At 35.9% G+C, this 21,424-nt stretch overlaps 1 protein-coding gene and 1 long non-coding RNA gene across 2 annotated transcripts in view; one reads left to right on the forward strand and one right to left on the reverse strand.

Annotated features, from left to right (window-relative positions):
• The window catches only part of LOC140224548 (uncharacterized), a 318,986-nt gene that overhangs the window by 288,658 nt on the left and 8,904 nt on the right, over nt 1–21,424 (forward strand). The gene's annotated exons all lie outside the window — the stretch shown is intronic.
• Nucleotides 42–17,536, reverse strand: LOC109031727 (uncharacterized). Its single transcript, XM_019043423.2, has 21 exons — nt 17,152–17,536; nt 16,219–16,364; nt 14,702–14,902; nt 13,750–14,275; nt 13,045–13,318; nt 12,401–12,852; nt 11,976–12,068; nt 11,000–11,133; nt 10,030–10,106; nt 9,311–9,414; nt 8,560–8,680; nt 8,060–8,232; nt 7,568–7,759; nt 6,877–7,071; nt 6,539–6,738; nt 6,007–6,199; nt 5,516–5,660; nt 4,527–4,649; nt 3,880–4,000; nt 2,858–3,093; nt 42–2,430 (listed from the first exon to the last, which is right to left on the reverse strand). Exons 2-21 carry the CDS (start codon nt 16,352–16,354, stop codon nt 2,395–2,397), a joined length of 3,732 nt encoding a protein of 1,243 aa, XP_018898968.2. The 5' UTR covers nt 16,355–16,364; nt 17,152–17,536; the 3' UTR covers nt 42–2,394.

Genomic DNA, 21,424 nt, shown 5'->3' on the forward strand with positions numbered 1-21,424 from the left:
GGAGGCCTTGATCAAACTTTTCATAAATAAATCCAAATCAATTTAACAAAATTCAACATTTTCTGTATTTCTTGCATGTACATACATGTTGCATACACGTTGCATGTTCCAGCATTAACGAATACATAAGATGATGCATTAAATACAAAGATGCATGAAATAAATAAATTAATACATAAAGTTTTTGAAACTTCAGAAAAGAGAATAAATAAAATTTTGAAAACAACTACATGAAATACCTAAAAAATTCAGCTGAGCTAACAACTAAGTATCACAGATATAAAAAATAATGATGGTTAAAAAGGTTCATAATACAAACTATTTAACATGATAAAAAAAGAACATTCCGAAATTTAAACCATAGAAAATCAATAGTTTCCAAGATTAGCAGCCTGTTTCTTAGGGCTTCGTAGAGTTCCAAAATTTCAAAGCAACTTCCGAAATAAATATAAGTAAAGCTGACATTGGTGAATATAATTCAGTTTGGAGGAAGTGTTGGCCAAAATTGTGTCTATTATAATGAGAGAAACTTTATGAAGTATACTTATTGATGGGTAAAGTAAAAAAAATATGGTTTCTTCTTTTTATAGGAAAGTTAACTGACAGTTTCTGTGATAATATCCTGAAAAATTTGCTTCGCTCATTTAAAAAAAAAGTCACAGAAAATCTCGAGGAAATATTTTAAGTAGTTTTCCTTAAATAAAATAAATCATGATGAGAGATTTTCAAACGTTGCAATTGAGATATGCATATTTTACATTTAGCCATTGATATATTCTTATAAAGTATATGAAAATTTTTATGGCTTACTCATCAACCAAAGAGGAGAAATAGTATGCTATCTATTTATTTATCATTTTGCTTCATCAGTGATCGGGTAAAAGAGCCGAAGCTCGAAGCATGTATGTATATCGATGGCCAAAATGTGAAACCACACATCTCCATTGCAATGTTTCAAAATTTTCGTTCCCATTTTACTAATTCAGGGAAAAATGAGTCGACTTAATGGCTTGGATTGTATACAAAATATTTTACGAACAGAGGAAGTTTCGAGGTGTTTTTCACGGAATTACATTGACTAGTTTTCCAAAAAAATAATAAAGTATGACAGGAAGTTTGCAACGTTGCAATCAGAGATACACACTTTGGCCATCAATGTAAAACTCACAGCAAAATCATTGACTCCCCGGAGACGCTATAAATTTGGAAAACTAGAGTAAGCTGTAACCACAATATTTTGTGATATAATTTCAGAGCACCGTATTTTTGGTAGTTTGGCATAAGGCTCGTTTTTAGATAGAATTAGTTAAAAATTCAAACCCCTGTTACGATCTAAATCTCTGTAGATGATTTCACTTGGGGCTTTTGTAGAAATCCATATTTGTTCCATAAATACTTAAAAGAATAAAACATTAAAGCCTCCTCAAGCCATAGGAACTGCACTTTGTCAATAAATAATAATAGTTAAAATGGGCATACACTTTACCTAGTTGTATAAGTTTCTGAATATGCAGGAAATGTAAATATTCCGGTTGATTCTGAACGGCAATGTTCAGAGCTAGAAATTGAGGCACTTAAAAAAAGCACAATATAAGCACAAAAATGGAGAGGAAAAATAATAAAAACTGATATGACTAAACATACTTGCACCGGGGAGGAAGCTACGCATTAGAAAAATAAATTTACAGTGTATTTCCTCATTTCATACGTTGGGGAAATAAAATTACTTGGCTTGTAACTTTTTGAATGCAGTACTATTTGCATCACGTTCTAAGCCGTACGAATGATCATTCTAATTTTAAGGCCTTAATTAAGTTTTACGTTGCGACATAGAGGTCCTTACAACTCCCCTCCCATCAGATGTTTTCCTTATCATTTTCATCACTAGAAATGATTCAGGACTTCCAATTGATTGGAAACAGTCTTACGTTACGTATCTTTCAAAGTAACATAAAGAAAGAATAGCTGGCGTGCGGACCACTTTTGAACAATGCCCTTGACGATAGGTATAATCATTCCTGAAGGCAAGAGTACACACTCAGGATAAAAAATGAAAGCTAAGAATTCTCCCTGAAAACAAACTTCTTTGAATCAAACTTAGCGAACTAAGAGTTGGATAAATTATTATTGCGCAGAGTAGCCAAAGGTTTAATAATACCAATTGTTTCTGAAATGAACGTAGAAGAAGAATGCTTCTTTTAAACTAGATAAAGGTTCAGATACGTTCAAGGAGACACATACCAGCAAAAACTAAGCCATCATTGTGAAATTCAGCTCAGGGCAACATTCTGAAGAATCCATCAGAAATACTTCAATCATTGAGCATAGTAGGAAGTAATAATATCACTAATGTACACACTGTTTCAAAAGCATCATCAGAGAACAGCACCAGTCTTAACCACTTTCTTCTCTTTTCAACAGCTGATCAATCTGCAAAATGGAAAAAAATAATTAGGAAAAAATTGTAAGAATTCGTGAGCTGTAAAAATGTTGCAAAAAAACAGCAAGTAGTTCCAAAAAATGATAATCATTTGTAGCAGTGAGCACCTGCAATACTGACAAATTTTTTTTCAAGAAAAGCGAATAAATCTACTGACTAAAAACTGCAAATTTCCGCTACACAGCAAAAAATGGAGCTGAAAGTTTGAAATTTTCAAACTATAATTTAAAATCGAACTGAGCCCAACCCAGGGATTAGATTCGAATCTTTGTAAGTACAAATCGTACTGAGGCCCTGAGGAAAATTTGTAAGTTCAGTCATTACTAATAGAGAATTCTGCAATTTACGTTAAGTTCACTGATTGAATTCTAAAAATGATTGGAATCAAAGAGAAAAGAGGGTGTTGATAATTTTTACCTGGGCTTTGTACATCTCCTTAACATCCTGTAGATCCATTCGTAATTCTTGATTCTGTTCCAAATTCTCACCGTACAGTTGTAAGAGAGCGTCATACTGCGTTTGTAAATCTGACAAGGAGGCTAGGAGCTGTTCCTGTTCTTCAGTTTTGGCTGTTAGAATAGACAACTGGCTACTAAGTGACTCTCTCTCTGCATCGCGATTTTTTAGTTCCCATTGCAACTGCTGTATTTCACCTGCAAAATTTATGACCAAAGAGTTACAATGTGATCGTACAAACATTGCTCTGATAGACATGCTAGGAGAAAGTAAAATTTGGAAACAAAGACCTGTCAGGAGGAGTAAATGGACGTATTTCTATCAAACGGAACTATGTGCATCATGACGTGAGCCCTGTTATGCATATATGCCTATGGGTCTCAGGGCTCATGTCTTAATGCACATAGTTCCGTTTGGCAGAATTACGTCCAAATGATCCTTGATATTGGATTTTGAAAATTTTAATGTGTCCAAAATGAACTTGACAAGTAATTTCAATGTTGGTTACATAAATCGCAGAATAGGTTTTGATGGTTGAATGTCATTTCTTTGCATGAACTAAAAAATAATAATACCGATGGCTAAAGTGCAAAACCACGTATCTCCATCGCGGTGCTTCAAAATCTCTGTTCTTAGTTTATTTTTTTTTAAGAGAAACAAATCAACTCTACAGCTTGAAATTTATGCAGAATATTCTGATAACAGAGGAGAGAAATCAAGGTTCTTTCCAAGAAATCACGTTGGCTAGTTTCCTGAGGAAAAATAAAGTAAAGTCTGCAACGTCGCAAACAGAGATACATGGTCTTGCACTCTGGTCATCAATATGATCTTTTGAAAGAAATGTTTGTGCTTTAAATTTAAAAGGCGAAAGATATGGTGGGTGATGTCATCTAGTGTGCTCTGCTAAAAGCAATACTTTCAGTCCAAATGCAGATTAAAACTTGGCTGTAAAACTAGATAAGTACAAAAATTCAAGGTATTACCATCTCTCAATTTCAGTTGCGATTGTAAATTTTCAAAGACTGTTGAAGAAGTACCCAATCTGACTGTGTCGTATACATTTGAGAATCTTCCTGGGGTTATGCTTCGCTCGTCGTCCCCAAACTATGAGAAGAAAAAAGAGGAATTTAGACCAAAAAAACCAGTCAAATAATCTTAAATTAGAAGCAACACAACATGTTGATTCTTGCTTGAGGGTCAATAATAAGTTTCAAACAAAAAACATGACTTCACTCATACGGACTAACTTTGTTGGCACAACTAATGGACTAGCTTCTATGAAAGAAAGGTCTTCCTGAATTAGCGATTCTGACAAATAAGGTAATAAAACTATTGAAGCCATAATTTTCAGCTCTTTCACTCACATATTTTGCCAATGCACTTTTACTTGTTTCAATGGATGAATTTGATATGAGTTTGAAATTTAATTTTTGGTTGCAAATCACCTCATACTGGCTAATATACAAACATGCCTATTTTGATACATTTTTTATTAAAATTTTTGACTTTTACTTCACACATACCAACTTTAATAAAAAGCATGGCTTAAGTCGTCGCAATATCAAATTCATGTCTACATAACTGATGCATCCATGAAGGGACCAAAAAAAAAAAAAGAGACAGCACTTACCGAAGGCCATTGAGTGCCTGAAACAGATTCACTACAGGACGCTCGTCCGACACTAAAAGTTGGAGAGGATCGGGGTGATTGAGGAAGTGGGGGAGAGATTTCTCTCAAGGATCGCAACTGGTCCTGAAAAAAAATATGTTATACTCGATTTAATGCATGAGACGGACAAAATCAAACTTAAAACAATGTTCTGCAGTCCTCTTAAATATGCAGTTTTATTATCAAACAGTGCACGTTGGTATCTGAAATTTCTTACAAGTTACAGGTTCAGTTACAAGCTACAACTCAAGTCAAATTACAGTTTCTTGAGGAGTAATAATTTCTCTATTTCCGAGAAAAATTGAAGTGGGCAGTTAAGTCCTTTTAGTAAAGCAGGATGAAAGTATGTTATGCACTGGAAAGTGTGATATCATTGCCTTACGGCCAACTTATTGAGAGCCTCATTTGTGTTTAAGCACTATGTGGCTAACCTTCTGAGATTAGTCCAATTTTTACGGAAAAGTTGATGAACAGAATCACTTGAAAATTTACCTAAGATTTCTTTCATTGGCAAGATTAATCCCTAAAATTTTTATAAAAGTACGAGACAGTTTCAGGGAAAATTTGAAACAATATAGACATATATGGCAACACAGCGCCTAAGCGTAAATGGTGCTTATGATACTTGCTGAAAGATGATGCTATTACATCATATTTAGAAATTTGGACAATTTGAGGAATATCCTGATACTCTAATACTTATTCTTGAAACCAAAATTGCATCAGACTAAGCGGAATCCAATTTATTTATTTTTTAAATCTGACAAATTTTATTTTGAGCAACAATACACTTTTTTTAAGGTATAAAAAATAAGTTCTTGCACAACTGTCAATGATGACGGGAAATTGGAAGTTTTTTATTGATTAGTTCTTCTTTGTGAGGGCTTAGCTTGATGGCTGCTGGGTGTTTATGTTCTCTTTCCTCTTTTTTGTCTAGTTTTGTCAAGTACCTGTAGGATTGCTGTTTTCCTCTTTTCTGACTCTACAGCTGTTCGTTCCGTGCTGAGCTGCTGTTCTAAGGATGCGATTTCTCTTTTCGCGTAGTTTAATTCTTCCATCACAGTTCTTAAAGATGTTTCTTTTTCCTTCAATAATCTGCAAAAGTAAATAAGAAATTTAGAATTCCAAGCATTGAAAATATCAAATCAAGAATAAAACCCTTCATTTTGGTTTGTAAGGAGACTGCTACAATCTTTAGTTAGGACCAAAATGAAGACATTCTTTCTTCACGAAAGCTTAACTAAGAAAAAATATTTAAAAAATAAATAATTAATTTATTCACATAGCTCTTTCATGCGATTTTTTATGAGCTAGGGTGACTTGAGAATCTCCAGAGACTTTCCCATGTGATATTATATTTCTCCACTCCTGTTTTTCTAGAATTTTTTTTTAAACTACATATCAGTCCATATTTGAACAAAAAACATGGGGCAAAGCTTACTTCTTATTTTCAGTCTTCAATTCTTCCACAGCTTCTTTCAATGCTGCTATTTCATTTTTCCGTTGTTCTTCTTGTTGCTCCGCAAGAGCAAGCTTGGATTCTAATCGAGATAGCTGGCTGCTCATGGTCGCACACTGTTCTCGTGCAGATCGCTCACTATCCATAATACTGGAGAGTCTGTTTTGAGCTTCAGCTGAAAAAAGGTAGAAAGTTTCAGTGAGAATAAGGCGGAGAAAATTTAGGCCGAATTATTTTAGGCAAAAAAAATTGAGAGAGCAAAAAGTTTTCTTGATCAAATGACCATTAATAATTTTTGATGGATTTACTTGTGACTGATGAAATTCAATAACTTCACTCCTGTATCATGCATCAGCCCATGCAAAATTCCAACTTTTTTTAACGATTAGTAATATTTTAATGTAGCTCTTGGGCAGCAGTCTGATAAATTAAAGCCTGCATGTCAAATTATAATATACTTGTGCATGAGAGAATTTAAAAACTTATGCCTATCAGGATCTAAGAAAGTAGTTACCTAATTTTTGACTCAGAATTTGCTCCTGTTTTTCCCAATTGGCAGCAGCGTTGGCATGACTTGTGGTCAGATTCTCTAATTGTTTAGTCAATGGTCTGGTGGCACTTGATACTGCTTCAGCAAGCTCTTCATTCCGATTTTCAGCCATTTGAAATTGTTTCATTAATTCAGCATTTTCTTGGCGAAGTGCTGCCTCTCGCCTGGAAATGACCAACAAAAATAAGTGAAAGCACTTGGAATGTAAATTTTAAGAGTCCAAACCCGAGGAACTGTTAAAATTCGAATTAACAGTAAAATAAAATTAAAAAGAAATAAAAAGCCTCCATAGAAATACTTACTTAGAATACTGCTCTTCTGCTTGGGACATGGCATAACGGAGATCACTAATACAATTTTCTAACTCAGTCCTACGCTCAGATTCAGCTCGCAATTCTGCTTCTAGTCGTCTTCGTCCTTCCTTTTCTGCAGTTGCAGCGGCAGCTTCAGCTTTCTTTTCTAAAGTGGCAACAGCTGCACGCCTTTCTCGTAATTCTCTGAGAATAAAAGCCAGCGGATAGAATTCAAAATTGAAAAAAATTCAGAGCGTCAAAAATTTGTTTATGAAAAATATAGAAAAAGAGTGTGCAAAACTAGCAAGTTTAAATAAATAAAAAAATTGACAAGACCTTTCCGGTAAATTTTTCGTTGGAAATGTGTCTCTTTAAATTATCTGTGAAAAAAATTAAAGCAAGAGTGCTAAATTTTTTTACCCTACAGTATTAATTTGGATAATTTTTTTCTTTATCATAATGATTCATAGTTTGTTTTTCTTTTTTTTTTTTTTTGTCATTTCTAAAATTTTACTCATTTTCCGTGTGATGAAGCCAGTGAGATTCGGATATGTTTTCAAGAATTTAGATTGGGTTTTTGATGACAGATATTGTCGGAAAAAATAAGATGACTTAGAGGTGAAATCTTTCCTTCCTTAAAACTTAGTATCTCCATTTTCACATAAAATAAATTACTGTATTGACAGAGAACAGAGCTCACTTTTGAGATGTGACTAGCGTTGAAGTTAGGTTGTCAACTTGCGACTTCAAACTTGAGACTTCCTTTTCCAGTTTTTGATTTGTTTTGGTCAGTTGATCTACAGCTTCAATCTGTTTCCTTTCGACATCCTCCTTGGCAGTTAGAGCTTTTTTTGTGCGCTCCAGCTCTTGGTTTGTTTCTTCCAACTGTTCCCTGTGATAAAAGGAACCCAAGTTAGATTTTTTACAAGGAAAAAATAAGATACTTGGGTGAGAAATCATTGATCAACATTCCCATTTAGTCTTTAGTCTGAGCCCAATTTAGTCAAGATTTGTTCTTTTGATACTTCAGACGTTTTACAACTAATTTTGATACTTCGTGAATCGTGATTCACACTTATCTTGAGTAAAAATAGGAGGTGATATAAAATAAATGTAGCCATCGTCAGAGGAAGAGATACTACTATCAAAGATATGAAATTGCAAAGAATCGACCAATTAAAATCGATCTTACCTGAGTGATGATATTACTTTTTGATTGTCTTTATCAGCATTCTTCAGTTTCTTTATTGAATTGTTCAGTGCAAGTTGATGTTTACTAAGTTTTTCACCTTCTTCTCTCAACTCTGCGATGATCTGATCTTTGTCCTCCTCTAATTCCTGTGCCACTACTGCAGCCTTTGAATTCTGTAAAATATAGAGTGAAAACTCAAAATATGATTACTAAAAACCATTTGGAGAGGTGCATTACAAAACAGGCATATTGAAGAAACATTAATTACAATTCACTACTACATTTATGCTGCTTCAACTGAAAATTGTGAGTAAAGCCAACTAGAAGAAGTTGGCTGCCCATGAATTGATACATAAATTGAAATTTAAAATGCCAGAGAAAGGATAAATACTAGTACTCCCAGTTGATAAGCAGTAGAACAACATTTTAATTTAGATTTACTCAGTGAATCATGCATAAAACTATTTGCAAATCAATAAAAAAATAAAAGAAAGTCATACCTCCAACTGTTTTCTGAGGGTTTCTTTTTCCCGAATTGCTTGTTGAAACTTTCGCTCCAAGGCTGCTAGACGCTGTGTAAATTCTTCATTCATTTGCGACAAGTTCTGACTCTCTAACTGACTGAAAATGATAATCAATTATCAATTTAGGACACTTTCTTGTTCTTGAGTAGGGAAGAACAATTTGACCGAGAGGTGATACTTTTTTTTTAAGTTTTCAAAAATAATTCAACAGGACACTATAAAAAAGACATCTTCAAACTGAAAGTCTACTTTGTCTCTTATTTCAAGCACAACACAGCCACGTTTGTGTTAGTACATAGATAGCTGAACTGACCAGATAATTAATAGCTAATTGATTCAATAATGGTTATTAAGTCTCACACATTTCAGATGGAGATCTAAAAATATAAATTACACAGATACTTGCAGAGTAATCATAAGATCATTATCAACTCTGCTATGTTACATTACAGAATCTTTCCTCAGACGTATTTCAAAGACCTTCTCTACCTCCATTTTCAATTGGTCCTGGCTGTACTTGTTGAATTAATAAACGCTTAAGCTAGTATGTGCTCTCTCCTTAAAAAATTTGCTTAAAAAAGTTACTACATTCAGAACCAAACCGACTTTCTCCTTTGATACATTTCACAATAGTTTAATTTCCCCAAGCAGTTGTTTTGAAATTTTGTTTCTTCACAAACATGACATTGTACCAATATTTAGCATGTATCATGAATTAAAAATTTACCTTTTAAGTTCTGAATTATTTTCATTGAGCTCTGCATTCAGTCGACTTAAATCGATCAGTTTGGACTCACGAGCCTCCAGCACTTCATTCATTTCATTTATTTTCTAGAATGGGGGACAAAAAATCATACTGTAGAAACTGTGTTGCATTTTTTTTCATTCAAAATTTAAAAATCAGTTAAACATGGATAATTAATCGGATGATTCACCTTACAACAAGTGAAATGATGATACAAAGGGGGAAAAGAATAAGAGGAAAAAGGGTGTCTTGGTATTGCGGCTGAAGCGATTACTGAAGCACTGCATACGAAATTGAGCCCGTTTGTAACTAACTAAAGATAACAACATTTCATTACATCACATCGGGGATTTCGTTGCTTACGATTTCGGTGATAAAATTCAGATTAAATCTTTTTCCCCCTTGATTCAGTGATAGATTTGAGGTGATAAAAATACATGCACTGTGTTTGAATCCATTAATTAATTTATAATTTCAGGTTCAAAATTTCCCAAAGAAAAGATTCAAGAGTTCTTTGAACTCTCACATCAATTTTGCTGTTTGTTTTTTTACTATTGAAATCTAAGAAGAACAAAGTTATTTCATCGTAACTGAGATTTTGTTGAATCCAAGAATCCAAGACTCAGAAAAGAAAACGAAACAAGACTGACGATGAATAAAAAATAAGATCAAAATGAGTTATGCATAATAAAGATGGATACCTTTAATAGTTTGTCAACTTCTGAGGTGCTGTCATCAGAAGCTCCGCTAGATGCTTCTGAGGGAGCTCTCTGATGGCCTGAAAAAAACAAAGCAGACACTTAGAAAAATTTACATTCATTCACTACTTAAGTTTCATTGGCTTGTGTCACACTATCAAAGCTAGCCAACAAAATATCATGGTCAGGTGTTGTGATTGGCTTATTCGGTGACTTGGACCAATCACAGCACTTGACCTTGACATTTTGATGGAGTATTTTGATAGTGTGACACAGGCTATTTGAACATCCAAGCAAAGAAAATGGAATTGAGAAAATGTATACTTATCTGTTTTAACATTTCCGCTAACTAAAAATTAAGAAGCGGCCCTCAAAAAAGGGCCGTTTACTTTGATCAAAAAAATTTTACATTTTATTCAAAATTATGAAAACATCATGATAAGATCTGAATTTATCTGTCTTCTACTTGCTAAGCCCCAACAAGGCAGGATGGAAGCAGAAGCAGATTTAACAGGCTGGCATCAATGGTGTTCCTCCCTTTAAACCTGTGTTAAATAATCAATTATTTTCGGAGCACCTGCTGGCCCTTCTGAAAATTGATTCACTTCCGTAAGTCCAAGTAAACCGAAAGGTAACAATGTTGCCAACTTGCTGGATCCGCCAATAAATGGAGGTAAAAAATGCAAAAAATTTTCTAATATCTGAAATTGCTAAATTTGCTAACATTCATGCCCTGAAAAATTCATCTCTCTGAACCAAGATCTTTTCTTCTGTCATCAGCCATGCCGTAGCTCCTCTAGCATAGGAGCGTGACCCAATTTTCACGTCAGTCCTGCAAAACATAGAGTTTTCTGAAATAATGGGTTTGCTCCTAAATAGAGCTACACTCTTACTTTAGGAAAGACAATAAATGCAAAATTATTTTTCATAACTATTACGGTGTTTTGTGGATGATATTGACATTAGTACATACCTTTCATTTTGTAAGCTTCTGGCACAATAATTTCTGGACCAACAACAAGCGCCATTTTTCCTTTGCTTTGTCTGCAAAGTAATTTGGCAGGGCTTTGGCGGGAAGTTGTACTGCTACTGTCACCATTTGTTGGACTGAAACAATAGGAATTGGTGATTCTGAGTGAAGTAAGGTTTAAATTCTTAGGATAGAGATTTTCGAATATCGAGAGCAGAGAGTTTGCTTGTCACCGAAATGAGAATAAAATTGGCACTATCTTTTAAATGATTCAATACTGCTCTTTCACCTTCTCCCTGTCCATAATTTGATACATAAATTTGGATCCATCACACAATTTTTATTCAGAGAAGACATATCAAGAGAAGTCGAAGGGCAAAATATTTTGATTTGGAAAACTACTTCTAGCTGCTTTGAATGTAAAAAAGGTTTATAAATTGGCTTCTCCCGGATGCATGCTCTTTTTTTCTAGTGTACTGAGATATGATTTACACTAACAAAAGCACTACACTAAAAAACTGAGATTTTAAAAAGGTTCAGGTTTAAAAGTTCTCTGAAACTTTGCATTATGTTTAGATGGAGCTTTTTTCTTAAAAATGCCCAAGTTTTTAGTTACAAGTATTTTTCTTGGGAAAACAAGGAACAAATATTTTACGAGAACTGCTGATTTTCCATGGTGATATCTTTCATTATTTTTACGTAGTTTGGGGACAAAACTGCATGCAGGTATTATAGAAGAGGCAATTGCCATTAGTATTTTTTGTTACAAACATCATCTAGAATTCTTCAATTACAGAAAAGTTACAAATGACGAAAAAAAGGTGTTATACAGTATCATAAACTCTTGTACTTCCTTGCTGTGGGAAGAAATATTTAGAAATTAAGTACTGCAGTTTTGTAATCTTGATAAGGTTAAGAGAGGAGACACAATACATAAATATTGACAGTGGCTAGTCTAGTAAAAAATTTTGTTCCTAACCTGGATATAATTTCTATGTCTGATGAGGTTGTCGTTTCCAATTCATCACCAGAGGTATGACCACTTGATCCAATTTTCAGGAGTTCTGAGCGACTGCAAAAGTTTAAAGGCAGATGACAACTTAAATAGTAGATATTTTCAAATACATACAAAGGAATCACAATTCTTTTTTCTTTTAAAGGTTTTCTCAAAATTTTAAAAGGATAAAATAATTACATATTTTGCCTTTAGTTGGGCCAAAGTTAATGGATGAAATTTTTGTTTCAAAATATAGCATCAGCTATGAAATTTCCACCACTAATTAATGAATAACAGCACTTCAATTTTTCGTAATGTATGCATTGTATATTTTTAATAGAACAACAGTATTTAAAGGAACTGCTTGTCAAGATTTAATGTAATATATTTTAAAAAAATTAGCATACCTTTCAGGAGAGTTATCACCGGCTATTAACATACTAGTTGCTTGCTGACTTTCTGTCATTGCTTCAGCTAGCATATTTTTCAGCGAACTTGTTGATGTTTGATGGGACAAGGACATGGTTTTGGTGCTACCAACTGGAGTTTCATCTGAGCTGCTGCCCATCAATGTTCCCTCTTCGCAACTACTTGAATCTAACGTATTCAGAGAAGTTCTTGAAGTGTTGGTTATGTTGGACGGACTATCACAAAAGGACACATTGGATAAAACTGAGATGTTCCCGCTCGACTGCATGGAAGATTCAAGCGTTTCAATAATAACAGGCTCTCCTCCTCCACTAACGTTATCATTTAATACCAAATTTGGTGCGTCAATGATTATTGGTGAGGATATTTTTTCATTCTCAACTGCTATGTGAGCTGACGAGACTGTTGACGATCGGCTATTACTTCCAGGCTGAAAAAATAAAATATCAAACGATAAACTTTGTGACCCTGACCAGGTTTTGATGGATTATTCTTGGTATTTTATGAAACTGTAGAGTGCTCCAGAAAGAATAAGGATAGCAAAAAATCGTTAGAATTAATGAAGCATTAATTTTGATTTTCATTGAGACAGTTACATTGACAGGAGATGAATATGACTTACATCACGTGGCAAGACAGCTTCACTAAATGACATTTCGACTGAGGATGTAGATTTCAACATGAGATCTTTTACATGGGTACTATCACTCAAACTAGGATGAACATTTTCGAAAGCTGTGGTTAGAGTATGCGTGCTTTCTGAAGCGGAGTTGTAACTATCATCCGCTCCGATACTCATGTCTTCTTCATCATTGATGCAATCATTGGAGGACTTCCCGCTAGTTTCTACTGTCTCCAAGAATGGCTGATCTACGGGTGAAATTGAGTCACTTGCACTGTTAAGAAAAAAAAAATAATTATATACATGGCTTAATCCTTAAAGATGTACTGCTAAATGGATATGAGACAAAATAATCTAATTGTAGGACTCTTTAGAGGATGTGATGGGTTGGTCATTATTTGTTCGGCCACTCATCAAAAATGCAATGGGTTTTTTGGTCGATGTAAATCTAGTATTCAGGTAGGTTTTTTTATTTAATCATCTTTTTCGATAAAATATTTTACAGTGCCGATGGTGGTTTCTAAAAGAAAGTCTTCATTTGTATACGAGGCATTTCAGGTGAACCTTGGGTAAAATATCCTGGTAACTTCCTTTATAACCCCAGAGACACATGGAGTAGGAACCTAATGGATCCGTTGAGTTTCTCTTGTTTCCCTATTTTTAAGATATTTTAAGGTAAAATCAATTCAAAGGGCAAGAACTTACCTGAAACTATGAAGCTTGTGTGAATCAGGAGACATTACAGAATTACTAGAGGGACTGTCACCAAAACTGGGTAAAACCTCAATAGAACTAGGCGAAGTTATCACTTCAACAGACTCAACAGAGCCACTCTGTTTCAAATAGCCCGCAGAGGAGGATGTGGAAATGGAGGGAGTCTGGTCTGAATCTGGAGTTGCAGAGCCAAGGATTTCCACACTTTCCGTTGATCTGCAGTCACTTCCTGACGAGGCTACCGACAATCGATTGATGTTTGAAGGTTTGTGTTCCCGCCTCTTGGAAGACTCAATTTGCTGAGTTCTGTCACCTGACCTGTCTGATGATTGGTTTTCAGCAGAACTGGCAAAATTTTTAAGTCGCGAGGACTCCCTTCCATCTTTATCAAGCTCATCATCGTTTCCAGTTAAACACGGCTCTCGTAAAGACAGAGGACGATTGGTGTTGATTTTTCTTGGCTGTTCAGATATGAATTCAGATGATTGACTAGAGGGAATTTTTGGCTGATTTTCATCTGTAAAAAAGTGAGGAAAGTACCTATGTAATGTCTCTATAAAAATTTGGAAAAATACCCTTTGTTAAGAAAGACGGATTGACTTTTAACCAAAATCGCCTGACAATCTATTAAAATAGATCAATTTTGTTTCTCCATGATATTAGAGAGCTCCATGATTGTGGAGGCTTTAAAAATTTTTTGTGTAAACACACATTTGATTCTCTCCCCAAAGAAAAGGCTGTTAAAATACTGCAGCCTTGAGTTGTTTTACTAAAAACTATCGATCATGAGATTAGTTTTTATACATAGATGCTCTGAAAGCTGTTGCTTTTGACCTCAAGATTTACAAATTTCTAAAGTAGCAATCTATTTTAGAAAGTCTTTGACACAATGAAAAAGAGATAATTTTAAGATGACTTTTTAAAAAGATGGGGATTTTGTTACCTGATTCGGACGACTTCTGATCGAAGAATGAACCAGCAAATGATCCCCACAAGCTAGTGCTTGTAGAAAGACTTTTAGCAGGTTGAGATGTTGTGACGGATTCAATGTTTGGGGCAGACTTTGACTTTTTTCCTTCGAGCACATTCCAGCTTGAAAATATGTCATCTCCACTGGTTTCAATACTCGCTGATGGCATTTCCTCTGAAAATATTAAATAATAGACTTACAATGAAATGGCCACATAAGTAATATGTACTGTAATTTCTTTCCTTTCCCTCCTCTTTAGAGAACTGTAGTAAATAAAAACCTATGTACTCATTGACTTTGGGAGAAAAAACTTTTTATCATAACTGTACAAGATAATGTGCCTGTTCCAAACTTTTGCTGGAACAAAAATAAGAGTTGTTCCTTCTTGATGATGTCGCAAAAATCACGATGAGCGCATCGGCAAACTCTAAAATGCACTCTTAACTTCACTATCTGCGTAAGAAATTGGCGTTTTTTTAAGCTTCCCACTTTAAAAAGGATACTACAGCACAGGTGAACATTTCGTTAGAGGAGTCGTTCCATTCAATCCCTGCTCAACATGGCCGACGCTTTCGCATGCAAGTTGAGAAGAGCACGAGGTCAATCAAGGCGGATATCTATCTACTCGAGAAAAATTTGAATGTAAACACGCTGATTGTTATCAGGTGGTTAGAATCATCGTTCTGTCACATGTGTTTTGGCGGATTGGCGTCAGCTATGTTGAATATTGCGTGGTGCCTTTGTGAGCAAGGGTTGGATGGAATGACTCCTCTAACGAAAGGTTCACCTAAGCCGTGGTATCGTTTTTGAAGCGGGAAGCTCGAAAAAACGCAAATATCTTATGCAAATTGGATTACATTTTGCAATAAGGAACCACTATTTCTGGCCCATTTTAGAAACAACATACATGCCAGTGGTTTCCCTATGCAGATATGTGCTTTTATGAAAGAGCCAGTGATAGTGGTTCCTTATTGCAAAGTGAAATCCAATTGTGAAGTAAGGAGTGCATTTCAGACTTTGCCGATGCGCTCGTGATTTTTGAGACGTTTTCTACGGGTAAAAACTCTTATTTTTGCTTCAGCAAAAGTTTGCAACAGGCCCATTGTAAAAAAATCACTGCTGAGTAGTGCTGAGTATGCATCATCTGATATTTCAATGTATTTGTCTGTATGGTAAATGCAGCGCTGTTGAGAATTGACAGTTCACATTCGATTGTATGAATGCCTGAGATGGTTATGGGTTACTCACCCCACTGCATACTCATATGCAGAATTTTAGATCACTGAGGTAACTGGGAATTATTTAAGCAACCACTGAAAAAAGAGGAGGGACATACTTATTCTTAAAAATCTTTACATTTTCAAGGTACATCTGCATTTTAGACAATGAGAATCAAACAAGGAAGAGTTCTTGGTGTACTGAAATAAATTGTGGTGAGATTTAACTAAAAAAGAAAATGAGTTTGGTAGAATGTCGATTTAGTTACCGACCTGAGGAATCCTTCGTGGCACTGCCAGTTTCTTCTTCTTCTTCGGTTATGTCAAGGGCTTTGTCAATTGTTTTTTGAGCTTCTTTGAGGGCTGTCTTTGCCAAGTTAGCAATACCAGCAGCATCAAACCAACTCATCTTTCCTTACCTGAAAAATTTAGAGATTGATATGAAAGTAAAAACAAATATTATCGGTGAAGTTTTCATCTAACACCTCATGGATTTATTCAGACATCCACCCGCTCCGCAAATCAATAACATCTTAATAACTATCTGATAACTTTTACATTTTTAAACAATCCTCATGATGCAACAAAAAAAACTAATTTTTACTTAGGCAAGTACTCAAGATACACCCAGGGCAATGTGGTTATAGTAAGCCAATATTACATAAAACTTCATTGAAAATTGCCCTAGGCAACAGCAAAAATGAACAGGAAGTTTACAGGAGATATTTAATTAACTCAGATTAGCAGTAGAGTCTGGCAGAGAATAGAACTCATTCTATTGTAAACAGAGACTGCGGTGTTGGAAGCAGGTCTGGAGCAACGGTCCAAATACTCTGAGGATAATTCTGTTCAATCTGATTTCATGCTTAGGCAATCGAATTTGTATTGATAAATCCGACTGTTGATTGTTCAACTTATCGAGGAAGGTGTTTAAGTATTTGTGGTGAATGGTAATGCAAAGCAAACATCGTAAGAATGAGTCAGACGCTCAACAAGACCATGCTAACTTAAAACGTTTGAAACTCTGATCAGGGATATGTATAATTCCTGACAAAAGCTCAAAATTCCCATAAAGTAGGTGGCTACATTCATACTAAATTTAATATTGGTGAAATGCAGCCTTCTTCTTTGTAGAGATGATACAGAAGAACACTGTGAGGTTGGCGATAACCAATTCAGGTTGAGGAGTTCTTGATGGAAACTCACCCTCCATAGACACATCGGCGTATTTACCAGAAAATACGAATGATGGGACCAAATAGAACAAGTGAAAATGCGGCTGCAATGCTCCAGTCTAAAAATAGGAGCTGGGCTAAGCTTCCTTGAAGAAATCTTGAGGAAAGTATAAGTAAAACCCAAGTTGTTATGAAGACGTTGACAACAATGACGTGTAAACACTGAGAATAATCGTTTTTAACGCAACGTAATAATGACAATAGTTTGTTGGAATTTTCAGTAACTTAGACTGGCTTAAAATACATAAGAAAACCACGTATAACTTCACATTTTTACTAAAAATTGCAGTGTCGGTCGCTAAGTGGTGAAATAAAACTGATAAGAAGAAAGCAAAGCAAAAGCAAAATTCCACTATGGATATACTAAGAAAGAGTGCCACCCTAGCGAATTTTGCAAATGGCAAATCAACATGAAGTTGCATCTACCGCTCCCAGGAGCGCTGCTTGCCATAAAAAAACATTTCAATAAATGGCGCGAATTTTTGAATCCTGTTCCTCTTGCGCCGTAAATGCTACAAAAGCGGTGCGTCGCACTGTTGTTGCAAGCTAGAAAACTATCCCTCCCGTAAACTGCCGAAAATGATTTTCCGGCAAGTTACTATTGCGTTCGTTTTCATAGTAACATTGTGACAACGTTTTTTCACCCACTTTTTTCTGAGCGGGGTCTGGGAAAAAGTGCGAGTTACAAAAATTTTCGGTCAGCATTCGGAAGAATGTACGGCAGAAATTTCTTTCCTCCCCCCTCCCCTTGGCACCAAGTTTTACGAAAATCCGACGAGCAGGAACCGAGATAGCGTTTTAGGCCACGCCCGCTACCTTGGTTTTTCGAATTTTCGAAATTAGACTAAAAATTCGAATTTAATCGATGGAATGGGAGCCGATGTATCAATTTAGGCTACGTCCGCCGTCTTAAATTTTCAAATTCAGAAAATTCAACTTGAAACGCATCATATCCAAAATCTAAGCTCAGATTCGGCTTCCTCGTGAAAAATCGATGCTATTTCATGTATCATATGTTACCATAGCATAAAGAAAAGAGGGTAATCGTAGGCTTAAAGATCCTATCAAAGCCGGCCGGTATGCGGAAGTAGGCACAGAATTCAAACGTTTGAGCTACGCCGCCAGGCGCCAGGCGCCAAGCATTTGGTTCGTCCGTTTCCGAGAAAACAAACTTCTTCTTACTCATCAGCTGACCCACTCCGAATCACCCATGTTGCCACGTCGGACTGATATGTTAGAATCTACACGCCTACGTTAATCTCTTTCCTTCATGATATGGTGACATATGATACATGAAATTGCATCGATTTTTCACGAGGAAGCCGAATCTGAGCTTAGATTTCGGATATTATGCGTTTTAAGTCAAATTTTCTTTTATCTATTTTAAATCACTCAGGAAAATTTGCGGAAACTCATTAGAATAACAGTGTGTATTATTTTAAAAACATTGATCAAAAATAAAACATTGACGGTATTTGAATCCATTAATCTCCGAGATAACTTGAACACGGTTGTTCTACGACTTTTTACGTATGTTCTCTTCTTCCGCATTGGTTGTCGGCAGCGTAGCGGCCAAAGGCCCCTGGTACTGATAATAGTTTTCAAAATCAATTTGTTTCTACATTCACAATTCCAAGGAAATGGCAGAAAGGAGGAGTTGCGTTTTGGGCCTTTTCCGGCCCCACCTGGATTTTGCTAAATGTTTCATATTTTCAAAGTACTAGTTTTAGGTAGACTCTGTGCCAAATATTAGACCGAACGGAGCCCATGCAAGGGCGCAGCAGCGCCTCAAACCCAAAATCCTGGAATCGAAAAACAATTATTTTCGTCGACTTTTTCGACTGTTATCACTCTTCCAGCACATGATTCTTACGTATTTTTTTGCGTACTTTTCGTTTCTGGCCTTTTTAAAGGCCTCCGATAAATTTTAAGGGGCCTTATGGCCCATTGTTGCCATTTTTGGCCCATTTTTAGGGGTTTTTTCCATTTAACACATTCAAAACTCAACTTAATCCAAAAACTGTGTACATTTTTGAAAAGTACGTAAAAAAATGAATAAAAAATGTTCAGTAAAATTTTTTCCTATGTTGCCAAATTTCCGAGAAAATTGGTCCCAAAGTGTCGAAAACGGCAAAAAATCGATAAATCGCCGCGTCTAAGGTTCAAGAAAGTGGAGTACATTTTTCATACTGTACCAGATAACAGCTCTTATCCATCCATACAACATACTAAAATATCATAGTTGTACCTGGATTCCCACGATGTGAAAATTGACCGAGATGTCGATTTTAGCGGCCTTTTTATACTTGAAGGCAGCTCTTTTGAATGTTTTTCGACCTTAGTCACCCTCTATGGGTGTGTACTATATGTATTTTTCTACATACTTTTCATATCTGGCCATAAAAATGGCTTCCTGTGAGTTTTAAAAGGCCTAACGGTCCATTGTTGCCAATTTTCACCAATTTTTAGGGGTTTTTTCAAGTTTACGTGTGTGAAACTTAATTTAATCTAGAAACCGTGTACAATTTCGGAAAGAACGTAAAAAAATACATAGAAATGTGATTTGTACCTTTTCCCTACGTTGCCAAATTTTCGAGAAAAATCGTCCTGAAGCGTCAAAAATGCCAAAAATTGGATTAATCATCACGTCGGAGGTTCCAGGAAGTGAATTATGACATTCATGTGGATCGTGGGACACTTTCTCCACGCATTTTCTGTTCTTCGGTATATTTGGCCTGTAGCAAGCATCTTGAGAACCAAGGATTATCTCGAGGTTACAGGAATAAAGAGGTGAACTGGAGTGAAGGATAAAGTAAAAGCACCTTGAGGGCCCGTTTTGTCACGTTCATCTGCGCCATTACATGTTCCTTGAGATGCATTGCAATTTTCCATTTTCGATACGTTATTTGTAGTGAAAAAAAACTTGAAATTCACTTCCTGGAACCTCCGACGTGATGATTAATCCAATTTTTGGCATTTTTGACGCTTCAGGACGATTTTTCTCGAAAATTTGGCAACGTAGGGAAAAGGTACAAATCACATTTCTATGTATTTTTTTACGTTCTTTCCGAAATTGTACACGGTTTCTAGATTAAATTAAGTTTCACACACGTAAACTTGAAAAAACCCCTAAAAATTGGTGAAAATTGGCAACAATGGACCGTTAGGCCTTTTAAAACTCACAGGAAGCCATTTTTATGGCCAGATATGAAAAGTACGTAGAAAAATCATTAATATAAACTTCGAAGGATTCTGCCTTTTTCTATTTCACTCGAGGGGAAGTGTCCCCTCCCGGACTCTCTTCCCGACCCGGTGACTGACGCTGCGCTGTGCTGAACGGTTCAGCCTGATATGACCGTTCCCCACTCCTCTGTCAATCGAACCATATGCCACCCCCTACGTATTGTCGCTCGCCCACCCAGGTACCTAGCGGCCAGCGCCCCAGCGGTCAGTTGATGATAAATCTCGCTCATGCTCCTCTGCAGCTACGCATTGATTATGCCAGCTAATTACTTTCTAATAATTAGAATTTCTTCGATAATAGTTTTCTTTATTTATTCGACTGTATTTTTTTCTCTGTTCTACTGTGATTTCCTTGGTTCTCTACTGTGTTTTTCTTAAATCTCTGAGTCAGAAATCTGAAGCACTTCGGCATGCACCGAGTACTTCAGATGTGTGACCTGAAACCTTCGGTATATACCGAACTACTTCAATTGTCTGACCCGAACTTCGGCAGATGGACCTTAACTTTTCGGATGCGTGATCCGAAAACTTCAGAGATCCATATGATCTCAGCTTCGGGTTCCATGCACAAATTTTTTTCTCCGTGTTTCCTTTTAGGGGACGCAACTAAAATTTCAGTAAATTTTTTTCAGAAAAGTAAAGAAAAAAAAAAAAAAAAGTGGCTAACGATGGTTCCTCACCTTCACGTGGTGTTGGCTGTTTTTACTAAGTGGGAACCGTCCATTTTAAGATATAGTCTATTTCTTGCCCTGCCATTATTATTCTACAAGTTAATTGTGGAGTGAGAATTTCATAATGTTTTCTATGAAATCTTCAAAATATAGTGATAAAAAATTTGCAACTACTACAAAATCGGCTCGCGAAGCGAGCCGAATGTCACTCGCGTAGCGAGTGACCGGGGGTCCAGGGGGCGTAGCCCCCGGCTAGGCGTGACGGGCGCGCGAAGCGCGCCCAGAACGGCTAGTACATATAGTACACACCCATAGAGGGTGACTAAGGTC

This window comes from Bemisia tabaci, chromosome 4 (genome assembly GCF_918797505.1).
Source record: "Bemisia tabaci chromosome 4, PGI_BMITA_v3".
Taxonomy (NCBI): Eukaryota; Metazoa; Arthropoda; class Insecta; order Hemiptera; family Aleyrodidae; genus Bemisia; species Bemisia tabaci.

What these genes read in the sequence shown, in the direction of transcription:
- LOC109031727 (XM_019043423.2), bottom strand. Translation starts at nt 16,354, where the DNA reads ATGAGTTGGTTTGATGCTGCTGGTATTGCTAACTTGGCAAAGACAGCC. An exon ending in AGAAGCTTACAAAATGAAAG is followed by an intron (nt 10,107 to 10,999) that starts GTATGTACTAAT and finishes TGTTTTTTTCAG; the next exon opens with GCCATCAGAGAGCTCCCTCA. An exon ending in GGAAAACAGCAATCCTACAG is followed by an intron (nt 4,650 to 5,515) that starts GTACTTGACAAA and finishes ATTTTTTTTCAG; the next exon opens with GACCAGTTGCGATCCTTGAG.